This window comes from Netta rufina (assembly GCF_964035555.1).
Source record: "Netta rufina genome assembly, chromosome: 28".
Classification (NCBI taxonomy): Eukaryota; Metazoa; Chordata; class Aves; order Anseriformes; family Anatidae; genus Netta; species Netta rufina.
This window is the reverse complement of record NC_140152.1, coordinates 310088-326035: the sequence shown is the minus strand read 5'-3', so window position 1 is coordinate 326035 and position 15948 is coordinate 310088. Positions and strand designations below refer to the sequence as shown.

At 51.2% G+C, this 15948-nt stretch overlaps 2 protein-coding genes across 6 annotated transcripts in view; both read left to right on the top strand.

The window, feature by feature from the left end:
- Nucleotides 1-9827, top strand: part of RFX2 (regulatory factor X2) — a 61142-nt gene extending 51315 nt beyond the window's left edge. For 2 of the 5 annotated variants that reach the window (XM_084302919.1, XM_084302917.1), the window contains 8 exons: nucleotides 1923-2074; nucleotides 2947-3044; nucleotides 3696-3845; nucleotides 5320-5528; nucleotides 5873-6026; nucleotides 7659-7701; nucleotides 7855-7997; nucleotides 8353-9827. In XM_084302919.1, the coding sequence (XP_084159045.1) occupies nucleotides 1923-2074; nucleotides 2947-3044; nucleotides 3696-3845; nucleotides 5320-5528; nucleotides 5873-6026; nucleotides 7659-7701; nucleotides 7855-7964 (916 nt within the window). In that variant the 3' untranslated portion in view covers nucleotides 7965-7997; nucleotides 8353-9827. Of the gene's footprint in view, nucleotides 1-1922; nucleotides 2075-2934; nucleotides 3045-3695; nucleotides 3846-5319; nucleotides 5529-5872; nucleotides 6027-7658; nucleotides 7702-7854; nucleotides 7998-8352 lie in introns of all 5 variants that reach the window. The other 3 variants (XM_084302918.1, XM_084302916.1, XR_014619191.1) reach the window with 2 other exon arrangements.
- A 1052-nt stretch (nucleotides 9828-10879) lies between these two features.
- LOC311219445 (la-related protein 6-like) lies at nucleotides 10880-12738 on the top strand (the record flags this gene model as incomplete). Its single annotated transcript, XM_084302583.1, has 3 exons — nucleotides 10880-11046; nucleotides 11274-11484; nucleotides 11731-12738. The coding sequence occupies 3 exons, from the start codon at nucleotides 10880-10882 to the stop codon at nucleotides 12736-12738; spliced, it is 1386 nt and encodes a 461-aa protein (XP_084158709.1).
- Nucleotides 12739-15948: the final 3210 nt, after the last annotated feature.

Sequence of the window (15948 nt, the reverse complement as noted above, 5' to 3'; positions counted from 1 at the left end):
TCAGCTTCACTAGACATTTTGAATGCGTTGTAGGATTTGAAAATATTTTCTTCCTTGCAGAATCATTATAAAGAGTGTCAGAAGTTTAACATTCTGGTGTCCATACAAAGTGAAGACCTCAGAGGAAAGCATCTGCTGTGTTGATGTACATCTATGACATTCCTTATGCCTCCTGTAACAAATGCTGATCCAAAATAGAGGGAGAATTTAGATGAATGAGAATGGGATACTGCTTTTGTAAATGTTCAACAGGAACAGGAAGTTATAATTCTGTGCCATTAAATATCTGTGTAGCATGACATCTCAGACACTGAGGTTTTAGTGAAAACTAGGCTGGCTTGCTTGTTTGGGTGGCTGTCCAAATCTTTAAGTGTCTCATGTCTTGAGGAAGATAATGACAAACTGAGCTACTCTGATCCTGGCTTTGTATTTTTGTCTGGCTCACTGTTACTGCCTTCTTCTTCCTTTATGCTTTGGTAGTCTGCTGCCAAGAGATGGGAAGGGAAATAAGTGGAAGTAGAATTGAAAAGGTGAAGATTTCTTGTTAAAATATGTATTGAAAAATTATGTTTTCCACTTACACTAATTATACAAAGATTTCAGATACTGATGTTTTATATTCAGAAGAAAAATGGTAAAAGTTTGAATATTAAGGCAATACCCCGTAATAATCTCTAGAATATGGCCCTGTTGCTCTCAATAGATGTTATCTGATGGGTATTTTGGTGCATCGGATGCTATCTGTTTGATGGTTTCAAAAACCTTTTTACTTAAGGGTATATCTGCAAGGCATATGGCAACACAGCAGAGAGCTGTGCTAGGTACGAGTAGATTCACGTGGATACTGGAGGCAGTGTTTCTTCAGAGCTCTGTCTAAACTAGCATGTCTTGGTAGGGCAGTGTGCTCTAGTAGCTCTGCATGCCAGTAATAATCAAGATAGGTAAAGAAAGCATTCTGTCCCCCATTTTATATATATACAAACATAAAAATGAAGTATTATCAAAGTGCCAAGCTGAGTATGATAAAATGCAGTACCTGGTTCCACTTAACAGAAAGTTCAGGTGCTTGGTGGCTGTGAGTGTTCTAGGAATATGCCTGTTTAGTTCATTTACTAAAACTGCTCAGACAGAGGATATAAGTACCTCCTTATAGCATGTCAAAGGATGGCTTTAATTTTTTTGATGTCATGCATGGGAAAAGTTCCCTGCAAGTTTCCAGTTCCCAGTGTTGTGTCTTAATAGCTCCAGCAGCTCTTGGTGCTCTGGCAGTGCATTAAGGATTCAGTTTCCTCTGCTTGTTGTTTAACCAAGTATCTTCTGCCTTAATCATGCATAAAAAGTTTCTGTACATCTATAAAGTGAAATTAATGCTGACTCGATTGACTTCATTCAGCTGGAGACAATTTGCTCAGTTCTCATCACAACCCCAACTATTTTTCCTTATGAAAGCATTCTGCATTTAGAGGTACCAAACACCTTGAAGCTGTTCGTAGTGTCTATCAACAATGGCTAATCTGCTCAAACAGCACTGGCTGCAAACATTTGTCACCCTTGCCACAGAGCAGTTTAGAGCAGAGGGAAGAGGAGAAAGGTGTGAAGGGTTTGCAAATAGCTGCAGCCATTGCTAAGGAAGCTGTGCTGAAGGACAGTTGCCAGAAACACATCAACATGCGTGTGCTGTGAAAGGCAAGTGAGACTGAAGATGGAGGAAGCAAAGGGAGGCCAAGCACAGGGAGATACATATTTGAGGTAAAACTGCAGTCAGAGGTCTGAATGCATAGACAGAGTCAAAGATCAGTCCGACATCTTCTTTTGAAAGAAATGTGATTTTTTTTTCCTGCTGAAAACTGACATTAGAAATCCAGGTGAAGTGTGAACACATGGAGAACCGCCTTCTGATGTTGCCTCCTTTTTTCATGCAGTGAAGAAGAACATGAAGGAACCCTCCCAAAAGATAAGCTGATCACTCTGTGTAAATATGAACATATCCTCAAGTGGATGAGAAGCTGCGATCACATCTTGTACCAGGCCCTGGTGGAAATTCTCATCCCAGATGTGCTCCGACCGGTGCCCAGTGAGTATCTGCAGTGAGACTGGGAGGACACGGGTAGTCCTGCCTCCTGCTCAGCTCTGGCTCCTTGCTGGATTGTTCCTGAGTCACCGGATGTCTGGAGAACAGCAGTCCATGACTCATGCTGGCTGGCTACCACTTGCCACAAAGATTTCCATTGTAGAAGCTAATTTAGACTTTTTTGTTTTGAATACAAGCTAATGTTTTTTGGCTAAAGCATTATACCTTCTGCAGCATTGCTCTGTATAGCCAGTATTTTGTGGCCCCTGGAAATTCCTAGGTTCATTTGGTTCATTGCATATCACATCTCCTGCTTTGGCTATGAGTCAAGGTAAAATCAAAGACTTAATGCACCACAAGCTGTTGTAAGCGTGGCTAATCCTTGTGAGATGTTTCCTTGGAGACAGTATTTTTGTTTACATAGGACCATGTTGTCCCCTACTGCACCTCCTGGAAACTTGGGGTCATCTTTCATTTGGGAGATTAGTGGTGGGGTATGGAGGGTTTTCCATCTGATTTGGCTGCTCACTGAGGAGTGTGCGTCAGCCTCCCCAAGACCACAGCTTGGCCACAGGCTGGGCTGGGCAGTTCTGTAGAACCATGTCCCTCTGAGCTGCTGCAGTCAGTCTGCATGCTGGGGCACATGTGTGTCTTTAAAGAGCATGTCTCAACATTTGGAAACTGCTCAGCTGAGCCACAAATAAGAAAAGGAACTGTATGACTGCATTTTGGGACCTGGCTGATTTCCAGGATGCTGGATTGAGATTGCAGTTACCAAATCAGTGGCTGTGCTTTCCACAGCAGTCCTGAGCTAGAAAAGCGGTTTATAAAGACAATGTGGAACAGCCTTTGTAACTTTGCAGACTTCTTTGCAGGCACACTTACACAGGCGATCCGTAATTTTGCCAAGAGTTTGGAAGGGTGGCTGATGAATGCAATGAGTGAATTCCCCCCCAAGATTGTCCAGACAAAGGTAAGCAGAAGGAGCATGTTGCAGGTCAGGGAGATGAACTGAGTGTGTGTGCATGTTGAGCTTTCCCACAGTGATTGGAAATCACTACTGGGGTTTGGCTACGTGTACTCCAAACTAACACAGTGTAATGAATAATTCTGAACCAGGAGCGGGAGAGAGGTGGGGCAATTCTTTTGTAACAGAGGCCAATGATGCTCTGTCTATTGAGCCATCCCCATGCCCTGAAATTGCAGACAAGGCTTTCTGGAAGAAAATCTTTGCACTGGAATGATAATCTCCTACTAGAAAGTGCAGGACACCTCACAGACTGAATGGCATTGCAGAGATTGAATATAAGGCTCCTACTCCCTCTCTCATAACACCATGGATTCTGGTAGCCTGTCCCTAGCTTACCAATGTGGGACGCAGAATGTGAAATCTTCTAGTTTTAAAGAAAAAGAAATGCAGAGGCTGTTTTTCAAGATGCAGTAGACACTGCAAAAGTGCTGTTGGGGAGTGCGTGTCTGCATGTTAGACAGCAGGGTGGGTGAGACTGTGCAGGTTATGCCAGCTGATGTGTGCTGCATGCTTGAGCTCAGCGTTGAGAAAAGTTTGTCCCTGAGAACCACAGCATCCTGGTCATGGTGCCCTGTGTGCTCTGCTCTGCTGCAGGTTGGGGTAGTTAGTGCCTTTGCACAGACGTTACGGAGATACACATCCCTGAACCACCTGGCTCAGGCTGCTCGTGCGGTGCTGCAGAACACTTCCCAGATAAACCAGATGCTCAGTGATCTCAATCGGGTTGACTTTGCCAATGTGCAGGTAACTTACAGTATCTTTTCCCAGGCCATGCTGCCAAGAACTGGGACTCTCTAATGAGGCCATTTGCTACTAAACAGCATCTTATTTCCAATATGAAAAAAGCAATTAGGTAAACAATTTAACATAAGGTTTTGCTGTTACTTTTCCAGGTAAGTCTGCCATCTCATTGCAGACAGTGCAGAAAGTACTAAGAAACTTCTGTAATAAGTGTTACTACCAACAATAATATAGTTCTAATAATAATATTGTACTGTGGTCAGGTGTGGAGGTTTTAGTTGGGTGGGCAGCCGAGTTCCACCATGGCCATTCTCTCACTCCTCCTCCTCAAAGGGAAAGGGAATTAAATACCACACAAAGGGTTCAAGCGTTGAGATAAGGATGGGGAGATCACACAACAATTATCGTGATGGGCAAAACAGACTCAGAGTAGGGAGATAGTAAGATTTATTGTCTATTACTATCAAGCTAGAGAAGTGAGAAACAACGGAAAGAAAACAAAAACACCTTGTCCCCCTCCGCCCTTTTTCACCTTCTCCCCTTGAGCAACATGGGGGAATGGGGGGGAATGGGAGCTGTGGTCAGTCTACAGCACTTCGTCTCCACTGCTCCTTCTCGGTCACTCTTCCCCTGCACTGTGGGGTCCCTCCCACAGAATGCTGTCTTTCTCGAACTGATCCTGCAGGGGCTTCCCACAGGCTGCAGCTCTTCAAGAACTGGTCTAGATATGGGTCCATACCACGGGGTCCATCCATCAGGAGAAAACTGCTCCAACCTGGGTCCCCCACGGGCAGCAGCTCACCCCAAACCCCTGCTCTTGTGTGGGCTCCTCTCCACAGGCTGCAGTTCTGGCCTGGAATCTGTTCCTGCCAGGGGTCCTCCACAGGCTGCAGCCTCTGTCTGTGCAGGGCCACCTGCTCCACTATGGTCTCCTCCATGGGTTACAGCGTGGAACCCCGCTTCACTGTGGTACTCCATGGGCTGCAGGGGGACAACCTGCTTCACCATGGTCCTCACCACAGGATGCAGGGGACTTCTGTTCTGGTACCTGGAACACCTCTCTCCTTCCTTCCTCACTGACCTTGGTGCCTGCAAGGCTGTTCATCACTCCTCTCTCTCTCCCAGCTGCTGTTCCCCAGCAGTTGTTTTTTTTTTCCCCCTCCTTTTCTTAAATATGCTCTCACAGAGGTGCAAACAACATCACTTATTGGCCTGGCTCTGGTCAGCAGCAGGGCCCTTATCTAACATGGGGCAGCTTCTGGATTCTTCTCACAGCAGCCACCCCTATGGCCCCCTGCTACCAAAATCTTGCCACGTAAACCCACTACATCAGGACAGGTTGGAGGAGATGCGTTTTAGAGCTGGTTTGGAGTCCTTGCCTACTAGAAATGAAGTTAAATTCCTGGGCTGGGAAGTACCAAAAACTGTAGAATAGAAGTCTTTGCATGAGTGACTGTCAGCCCTTCTTCCCGAGCAGGAGCAAGCCTCATGGGTATGCCAGTGCGAGGAAGGCATGGTACAGAAGCTGGAGCAGGATTTCAAGCTCACTCTGCAGCAGCAGAGCTCCCTGGACCAGTGGGCTAGTTGGTTGGATAATGTCGTTACTCAAGTCCTGAAGCATCATGAGGGCAGTCCCAGCTTCCCGAAGGCAGCCAGGCAGTTCCTGTTGAAATGGTCTTTCTATAGGTACATTTTCTTTCTCATTTTGGGGATATTTCTGTGGCACTAGGGCATATTTACATGCCTAGAGCATGTAAATATGTTTCTTGAAAAGCCAAAGCCAAGTTCTTTACACCCATGAAACTCTGGTTGACTGTTGCTCTGCCCTGGTGCAGACAGGAGTGTTGTCACCTGTATCCTTTTGGGATGGGGATAGGATGCTCCATCAACTTATTTCTTAAAGTGCTTTTGATACTCTTTAGAAATAGAGCACCATGTCCCATAGTACCCTCAGGGTCAAAAACTTCACATCAGCCATGATGCAAGTGTAAAGCACATCCCAAATATTTTGTTTCCCGTCCATTCTCCAGCTCCATGGTGATCCGTGACCTCACCTTGCGCAGTGCTGCCAGCTTTGGTTCCTTCCACCTGATTCGCCTGCTCTATGATGAATACATGTTTTATCTGGTAGAGCATCGTGTTGCCCAAGCAACAGGGGAGACGCCAATTGCCGTAATGGGAGAGGTGAGAATTGTTTATTCCCTAGTAACAAACCCAAACTAAGCAGTGCATAAAGGGGCATAACTGGTTCACAAACAGCACTGTGCCCTGAACATGTTTTATAACCATCTTTGCTGAAGGATTTACTGAGGTATTTTGAGTGCTTGGCAGAAGGATCCAGCTACCTGAGCATCTTTTCTCATGGATTGGTAAAACCTGAGCTGATGCTTTTTGGGGCAGATGAGCATCAGCTGGGATTCAGAGGCCTGGAGGAGGGAGGAAATTGACCTACCCACTTCTCTCTGTAATCTTTGGGTACCAACCCTGATTTTAGGGGTCCTGCCATAGCTAAGTCGCATCAAACACAAAACCTAACCAAAAGCAAAATGTCCAAAATTTGCCTTCCCTACAATTTTCATTGGCTCTGTGCATGTAACTTCTTCAGACCCCTCTGCAAACCCCAGAGCTACATGCACAGTCAGCCACTCTCTCAATTTTTGATGTGAAGAAGAGGAATAAATGATAGGTGTTTGGCTTTTCAGTTTTTTATTTTTATTTCTATTTTTTTCGTTACAAGTCAGACAGTAAGCATGGTGTCTGGTTTGCAAACAGGTCCTGCCCTGCCTAGCTGCTTTCAACTTTTCATTCTGAAATGCCCAGATTTAAAAGGTCAACCCGTGAAAGCAATAAAGAAACTACTGTTAGATTAAAACTGATCTCATTTGCTCCTTGAAGCTCATCCTGTTTTCCTCTTTCCATGGAAAGAAGAAATGAATGTGAATGTGAATTCCCACTATCCCCGCTGTTCCCACTATTCCCTGCAAAACCTCTGTCTTCATTGATATTAAAGAAACATGAAAACAAGAGAGTAGCTTCCAGCAAGACCTAGCTGTGGGAGGCTTTCATCCCTTAGGTTTTGCTTCTCCTTCATTAAACATTTGCAGTATTTCTGTTCTCCAGGAGGAGGCTGATTCTTCCTAGCAAAAGACACTGAATTGCATTCTTCCATTTCCATTGCTCACAAAATTCCTGCTGTCTTCAGTTCCTTCTGCTGCTCAACGCTGCATGACTTTCCAGCATTATTGTTACAGTACTTTAGTTTCAGACCTTACCACAGAGGGAGACAACACATCTCCAGAACCAAATATGTCACCAGCTCTCTGGTATCACTTGGTACCGTGGCCTTGCAAGCCAAAGCACTTTCCTGGCATGAATGAAAGGACTTTGCATAGAGCTGTGTGGAGTTGGAGTGCTGGTAGAATCCAGGACGGGTGAAAGCTGGCACATCTGAGCAGCTGCCTGATGTGCAGAGAGCTGGAGAAGTGGCAACATCCTTGTGCAGTGCCCTGGCCAGGGGTTTGTGGCAGCACTTGATCATGACGTGGGAGACAGAACACTTTCTCCTTATGCCCTTTTCCAAGAACTTGACCCTGTCCTGGATTTTTGTGTTGTATATTTGCCCAGAGGTTTAAATGAGAGCAGCAGACTTATCCCCAAAATAAGTGGTTGTTTTTGTTTCTGCTTTTTGCCACTGGCACTGCTTGTGGTTTCTCCTGAGTGCTTAAATTGTTTGTTAGAATTGCTTGGAAACAGATGCCAGCAGGTGCCTTGGGTGTCCATAATCCTCACTTAACTTGTAACACCTTTCTCTTTCAGTTCAGTGACCTCACATCCATGTCCCCAACACTGCTGGACAAAGGTACCTCCTCTCCCTTGAGGGAAGTCCTGTGGGGCCGGGGTTGAGTCACTGTGGGAGGGGGAACCTTGTGCTTGCTCTTCCACCCCACTCCATTGGGAAAAAGGACCTCTTGTCCCTAGGGACCGCTCTGAGTCTGAGCCCTGTCCTTTGCAGATGACATCAGTGATCTGGGCAGTGAGGTGGACACGGATTCCCGGAGCATGGGGGAGCCACTTGTGAAGCGAGAACGCAGCGACGCTGGCCACTCGCTACAAGAGATCTAACACGGGGACTTGGCTTTTCTCTGGCTGGACGAGGTTTGATCTGCAAGCCTGAGTCTCCCCGGGTCTGCGCTACTAGTGCCTCTTAGTTTCTCTATATGTTTACTGCTGTTTGAGGAAGGGCTGTGGGTGGTGAGCTGGGGTGGGCGGTGGGAGGGGGCTGTGCTTCGTCCGTGTGCGAAGAGTGCGTGGGATGGACGCCTGCCTGCACCCTGCTCTCTGCCAGCAGCAGCAGTAGCATGGCTGCTGAGTGGAGAGTGAAGGTAAAAGTCTGCTAAAGAGAGTGGAAAGCCTACATGGTTCATGATGAATTGGATGTGCCTGGTGAGGAGAGGCTGTGCCCAGCCAAACGGGGGGATGATGGAGGGGCACATGAGGCTTTCTCTTTCAGGGAAGGTGGTTTGGGTTCCTTCCCCACTTCTCAGACTTCACTGTGATACAAAATTGAACCAATCAGTGCCCAAGACGAAGGAAAAATGCCTAACCCTTCTCCTACAGACTTTCAAGACATGCTGTCCTGGCTCTGACTTTGCCAAATCGTTTGTGCTGGGCACACACATACTGTGCATCTCATGAACCCACCCGTGGGACTCCAGGCTGTGCCGTGACCTGGTCCCTGCTGAGCAGTACACGACATGCTCTGGACTATGGGACTATGGGACGAGCACTCCCCACTGCACCTGTGTCTTGCCAGCTGTGTGTTCCATCTGTGAATGATCCTGGGACACTGTCAGGCCAACTCAAGATACCAAAGAACTCTGAGGACGCAGCAGCTGGCCACAAAGCTGGTTCTGATGCCCATGACCATGAGACGGGGGTATCCCCATCCTCACCAGGGTACCCATGCAGAAGGGATGATCCCACACCCTGAGCTCCCAGCAGGTTCTGTACAATTCTTGCTTAAAGTCTTGCAAAAATAGTGGGCCTGTGTCCAGGGAGTGGGCGAGGGGTGTGCGACCGCAGTGCCTTAGGGCAGGCAGTGTGCCTGCTTCCCGCAGTGCTCAGCCCTGGCCCTGCAGCAGCAAGGGGCTCTCTGTGGGCCCTGGCCAGCACCATGCTCAGCACCACAGTGGCGTTTCCCTTGCTGCTTCGCTTCTCCTGCTCCCACGCTGTTGCTGCACTGGCTCCTGCAGGGCTGAGGCAGGGCTCTGATTCCATGAGGTCCATGTGGTCGCTAATGGTGGGGCTGGTGGGGGGGCTGTCATCAAGCCAAACTGCAAAAACAAAGCCCCAGGGCAAACCTGTCTGAATAAAGGCTGTGTCATAAATAGCTTTTATTATAATTATTTGTAATGACGTTTTATACAGCATTTGATGTGAGCTTTTCCAGGGGCCTCGTGTACATTTGCATATCAGAGTATATTCTATCCAAATATAATATTTACTCATTCAGAGTGGTACTAAGGTACTTGTGACACTTTAAAAAAAATGCTAATGGAAAGTAAAAAGAAAGTGTGTACAGTGGCACATCTTTCCCTCTTACTGTCCTGTGCTTTTGTCTGTCAGGGTGATGTCTGTCTGTAAATGTCTCATATCAAAGTAGCAGGAGACAAATGAGAAAGCTGGATATATTTGTAAATAATGACAATGAATACTCCCTGGGTCAGTGTCTGCACTTCAGATCCTGCCGATGAGATCAAATGGTCAAAAAAAACAACTGAGCAACCAAGTCTGATACTCCCCTGCTCCCACAGAGTGTGAAAACTCCAGCTGGTGCATTGGCTCTTCTTTGCAGCCCCTACCGACTGAAGCCAGCCACCTCCTGCTCACCACGGACATGCAAGCAAGATGCTCTGGAACAGTGCCGCACCGTGCAAGGAGTCTGGATAACCACCTAAACTCCACGTGCACAAAATTCCCAACTAAACCTGAATAGCAATAAACATATATGAAATGCTCAGGCCTGTACAATAGTTGTGGTGGTCCCATTTCTTCTTTAATCACTGAAAGGAGGTGGGGAACAGGGATGTGATTAAGGATGGGATCATTCCTGCTCTAATGCCTCAGGAAGGGGAAGGCTCCCTGCATTCTTCTCGCTCCCTTCCCTCTCCCTCTGGACAGATGGGCTAAGGTGCAGCTGGATCAGGCCCCATCAAGAGGTGGGCAGCCCTTATCAAAGGCTTAAGCCACAGGGATGAGTTTCATCCCCAGCCTCCTTCCCCACCTCTTACTGAAGCCGTGGGCCATCCTGCCCCAAGGTGTCACTCCTCCTGGGGATTGCATGGCCCAGGCTTCAACCCTTTTTAGGGGATTTTCTGCTTCCTCTCATTGGCATGGGGTAAAAGGCAGAAGACCTTTGTCTGTCACCCTGGCAGCACTAGGAGCTTGAGCACTGCCCAGGGCTGAACCCTCCTTGTGCGTGTTTGTTACTGTCCCTGCACAAGACAGGGAAACTGAGGCTGGAGCTGAGATGCCTCTTGCAGTGGGGTCCTGCCTGCCCCTCTTCTGCCTCCCCATCCCAGCACCTGCAGAGCTCATGGGGCTCAGCTGGAGCTGCTTAACCCTCAGATATGCTTCAGCTGGCACTTCGTGGGGCTCAGCCAGTCATGGTCCTGACTGCTGGGCCCCTTCTGGTCAGTTGCTTTTATAAACCAGCAGCCTGAGAACCCCCCAGGGGTTTTTCTTTCTCTTTTTTCTTTTCTTCTCCCTCCTCCTCCTCTGTCTTTTAGGAGCCTTAGTTTGGAGGTGCGAGGGCTGGGGGTCTGCTGCCTGCAGCTCTCTAGGATGTAGTGCCAGGACTTCCCACTCTTCCCCTCTACCGTGTCAAGCGGGTAAGGGCACGGCACAGGGCTGCCCCCTCTCCCCCATCCCTTGGCTGGGTCTGCCGCCCAGGGGCTGTGCTCTGCCCTGGGGCTGCCTGTGACCAGAAACCACCCCAGCACCACCCTTTTCCTGTGTGGTGTCCCAGATGAAGGACCATGTCATCGCGTAGTTCTGTGGTGGCCCTGGGGCTCGGTTCCCAGCCTGGCTGCAGCACCACTCTGCCAGCGCAAAGAAATTCCTTCCCTGGGCTGCATCTCCTTCCGTCTCGGAGCCGCTCACTCGCCCTGCTCGGCCAGGATGACTTCTTCAAGAGCTTCAGTGGGTGTGTGGCCATGGGGATGTGTGTGTGTGTGGGGGGGTGAGCCCTAGTCTTGCTTTGTGCTTATCCCAAGACCCTTATCTGGGATGGGTTTAGGTTTGTGGCTCCCAGGCCGATGGGCCTAGGCCTTCCTGGCACCTTTGCCACCTGTGCTGTTGCTGCTGGGACAGGGCGGTGCTGTGCATCCTGAAGGCCACCAATTCACACCCGTGTCCCTGTTGCTCCCCCAGGAGCTTCTGTGATGTGAGCAATGCTTTGGGTGCTGACCTGTTCGACTGCAGCTACTCTGTCCCTGACCCACAGCTGGTCCGGAGGATTGTGTCCCAGGTAGAGTTCTACCTCTCTGACGAGAACCTGGCCAAGGATGCCTTCCTCCTGAAGCACGTCCAGAAGAACAAGATGGGCTTTGTCAGCATCAAGTTGCTCACGTCCTTCAAGAAGGTAGGCTGGTTACGGCAGGAGGCAGCCTCCACGTGGAGGCCTTAGTTGGACGAGAGCACTGTGAGGAAGCACTGGTGGCATGGAGTACAGGGGAGCTGTGGCTTATTACTGGGGTCCTTGGGAATCTTCTCTAATCCCCAGCAGTAGTTGGGTGAAGGGCGACATTGCCCTGCTGTGACTTTGGGGTGAGGGGGCTGCAGCCTGCCTGGACTGCCAGGGAATGCAGCAGCCTCCTTTTCACCACAGGTGAAGTACCTGACACGCGACTGGCGGCTCACACTTTACGCCCTACAGTTCTCGGAGCTGCTGGAAGTGAATGAGGAGGGCACCAAAGTGAGGCGGCGGGTCCCCCTCCCAGAGTCCCTGCTGAGCATCCCCCCCAGCAAATTGCTTCTGGCTTGGGACCCGCTGCCTCAGGAGCTGGGTATGCTGCTGCCACTCCAGAAGAACTTCATCGAGACCATCACGAGGATGTTCAGCCCCTTTGGTGCAATCACCTCCATCCGCATCCTGCGGCCGGGCAGGAAGCTGCCCTCAGATGTACGGAAATACACAGTGCGCTTCCCTGAGCTGCTGAGTCGCTGCTGTGCACTGGTGGAGTACGAGAGCTTGGAGAGTGCCCGCAGGGCCTTTGAGGACCTGAGCCGCCCTGGCTCCGCAAGCATACGGGTGGTACGGCTCTCAGGGAAGGGCTCAAAGAAAAGTGTGACTGAGAGGGAGGCAGTGGCAGTGGAGGAGACGCTAGGATGGAAGGCACAGGCAGCGGCGGCTGAGATGTTCCCTTACAGCCTTGAGGACTCCTTGCTATGCAGCTCCCTGGAGTCAGACACGGCCCAGGCCTCGTTGCCTCTCCTCCTCTCAACGCCCTCCAGGCCTGATGGCCACAGTGGCTTCAAGCCTGGCTCCTTTGGCAGCACCTTTGCCAGATCGCTCCTCGCCAGCAAGGTCTTTCCTCCACTAACCACAGAGCTGAGCACTGGTGGCTGCTTTGGCCTTGGCTCCAGCCCTGAGAGCTCCCAGGGCCTCGATTTTGGCTGGGGGAGCGGGATAGGTGCGTGGACACCCTGGGGTGGCAGCACAACCCCTGGCCCCTCTCTGGATGCCAAATCACCTCCTGGCAATCCCCTGGCTGTGAAGCAGGTATCAGAGTCCCTCGGCCTCTGTGCTGGTGTGCTTCGCCTGCCACATGGGCCTGATGGCACCAAGGGCTTCTACAAAAGCATTGGGAGAGGAAAACTGGTCCTCAAGCACTAAGACTCCTTTGTGTTATGGTTTGGGGATTATTTTTGGTTTTGTTTTTCCTTATTGTGTCAAGAAGAATAACTTTGTGGCCCAGAGAGCCGTGGGCAGTGGCAGTGCAGCTGTTTTGGGGGTGAGGATGCTCAGGGCAGAGCAGGGTGTGAGCTGAGACACTGAGCACCAGAAGAACCCAGTGCCATGCTCAGGCCAGCAGCCACCACTCCTGCCAGGGTCCAGGCCAGCTCTGGGTGATGCTGCCGGGATTCTGTCATGTTGGGTCCCCCCATGTCCCTGGGGCCAGTGACAATGGGGACACTGAGAGCTCCTGCATGAGCATGGCAGGACAGTGCTGCCTCCTGAAGGTGCTGTTGCATGCATTGGTGTAAAGTTGTAGAGCTCGGATGTGAAATGTTCAATAAAGTGAGATGAAGTTTCCAGGCAATTTCTGGTTGTGGCAGTGATTTATTTAGGATGTTTTTTCCTTGATGTCTTTTTCCTTACTTTCCTGGTGTTGTGGCTGTCCAAGGTGCAGCCAGACAAGGGAAGAAGGGAGTTGCCTGCCAGCAACTCCATCCCTTGCCATTCTTTGGGTCATTTGGGGTTATTTTCCTGCAGCAGTGAGGATGAGCCAGGCTCTGGAGCTGAGTCTGGTGGGACCCAAGAATGGGAGTTACCTTGAGGTCTATAAGGGCTTTGTATTGACCCTTGCCCCTACAAGAGAGGATACTGGCTGTGCTCAATGTGAAGGATTTATTTATTTATTTTTTCCCCCGTTCTCATTCCAGGGGCTCAGTGCAGCACTGGGGATGCTACTTCCAATGTGGGGCTGTGTTTGTGAGTCCTGCATGTACCTGTCTGTCCTGGCCTGTCCCACCAAAGAGCTCCCCCCTCCCAAAGGGACTGGGAGGTCCACCTTCTACATTTGTCTGCCTTGCTGGTTATGGCTTCATCCTGGGGATGGTTTGGTGGCTCTCATTTGGGGCTCAGTGTTGATTTTGTACCTCTGCCATTTCCTGCTGTCTCTGCATTTCCTCCACCCTCACAGGCATGGAGTCCTATGAAGTTCTGAATAATTAACTTTTTTTTTGGGGCGGGAGAGACAAAAGCTACCCTACTACATCCTTATCCCCTTCCTCCTTATCCCAGTCCCTCCCACCCCTACAATGGCTTTAGTGCTGCCCTCCCACCCCAGCACTGGCTGTGGAGGCTTTGGGCTTGCTGCCTTTTTTTGGCAATGATCTGTTCCGCCGCTTTTTCCCTCGCTTTTCCAGCTTGGTGTTGGGATGAAATGCGTTGTCCTGTGGTGACAGCAGTAGTGGCAGGTCCCACTGTGGCTCTTCCAGGTTCAGCCTGATCTCCTCAAGGTGCTCCATGCTCAGGATGGCATTGGAGGCCTCGGGGATGCTGTAGTCAGAGGAGAGCATCTCCTCAGGCAGCCAGAGCGAGCTGATATCATAGCAGGGGTTGGAGCTGTTGGTGTCACTGGGGTCCTCAGGTATGGGGACACTGCTGGGACTGTCCTGGCTGCACTCCCCTGCCCCCAGAGAACAGTCAAAGAGCCTCATGGCCTCCTCCAGCAGCACCTCTTCAGGCAGCGACATGGGGCTCTCTGGGGCATGCCCCATTGCTTGGGTATGAGGAATGATGGAGTTGCCCAGGGCTGCGTCACCATCAGCAGGGTTGTCACCGTTCAGGGGGATGCTGCTGTCCTCAGGGTCATTGCTACCCAGGGGGGTGCCCCCACCCATGGATGCCTCCATGGGGACAGCTGTGCTGGAGAGTTTCATCTGCTGGAGCTGACCCTCCAGGTGCTGGAAGCTGGGGAAGGATGGTGGCATCACCGGGGGGGCAGGGACCACCACCTTCCCCTGAGGGTCATAGGGCATGAAGAGCTGCAGGGGGGGAACCCAGGCTGGGGATGCCTCGCAGCTCTGGGGACCCCGTTGGGCAGTGCTGGGCAGCGAAGCGGAGCCAACAAGCGTGAAGGTTGCTGGTGAGGGGAGGTTGGTGGTGGTCCACTCTATGTGGAAGACGCGGGGGTCAAAGAAGCAGCCGCATGGAGCCATCTGGAGACCTGCGGGGTCAGGTGGGAGATGTAGGAGCTTGGGGAGTGGGGGGGGATGCTCCTTGGACATCCCCCTCTCCTCCCTCCCCAGGCTGCCCTGGGCTTGCTGAGCCCATACACTGTTGGAGACACGGGGACACCAAACCTGGAGGGGGGGCCCGGGGCATGCTGGGTGCCACCATAGCTGGGGGTGCCTGGAAGGGGTGCTCCAGTCTGGGGTTAGGCAAGCCTGGAAGAGAGAGAGACAAGGAACCACCATCAGTCACCTCCCGAACCAGGGTGGGGGCAAGAGGAGGAGGGCAGGATGCGATGGAGGAAGGGGTGCAAAGTTTGCCATCGGGCATCTGTGGGCTGCAGGGCCGGACCCTACCTGCAGGGTAGAAGTTTTGGGTGAGGATGAATGGCTGAAGGGGCCAGGGTGCCTGGGGGCGCTGGTGGCCGCGGGGTGGGTGCCATGGGGCTGGCAGCGCCATGGCTGGTTACGACTCAGGGTCTGGCTGCTTCTGTTTGTGGGTCTCCTAGGAAGGACTGTGAGGGCTTGCCGTGTTCCAACCCCACCCCCCAACTTCCCCAAGGAGAGAAAGGGTTAATCGGGGCCGTGGTGCCCCCACACCTGCAGGCAGTTGTAGGGTGCTAATAGGGCAGAGCCTGGGGCTTGTTGCCCTCATGAAATACAGCCCGGAGCAACCTGTGAGTCTCCTTTGGGGTCTGCAGCGGGATGCGTGGGGACAGGGTGGGGCTGCTGGGGACAGGAACAGCCTGGTAAGGTCCGGGGCGTGGGGACGGAGGGGGGGAGAGGGCATCCATGGCCCGGCAGAGCTCAACCTGGGGACACCCCCAGCGGGTGCAGGCGCGGCGCGGCCGGGAGATGGAGCGCTCGCACTGTCTGCAGCTGCTGGAATGCTGGTGAAGACCCCAGCAGCAGCGCCCTGCAGCCGCTGTGTCCTCTCCCTGCATTTGCCATTTGCTGCTCATTTTTGTGCAGCGGCGGCCCGGCTGCGGTGCCGAGAGCTTTGGTCCTCCCCTGCCTGGGTGTGCTGGAGGGGGTTGTTGCCCTGTGCGAACCCACGGGTGCTCAAGATTGTTGGTAAACTGGCTGTGAAATGGAAACCACTCTCTTTCTTTTGGAAGATATTTCTGAAGATGCTGTTTATTCCCTC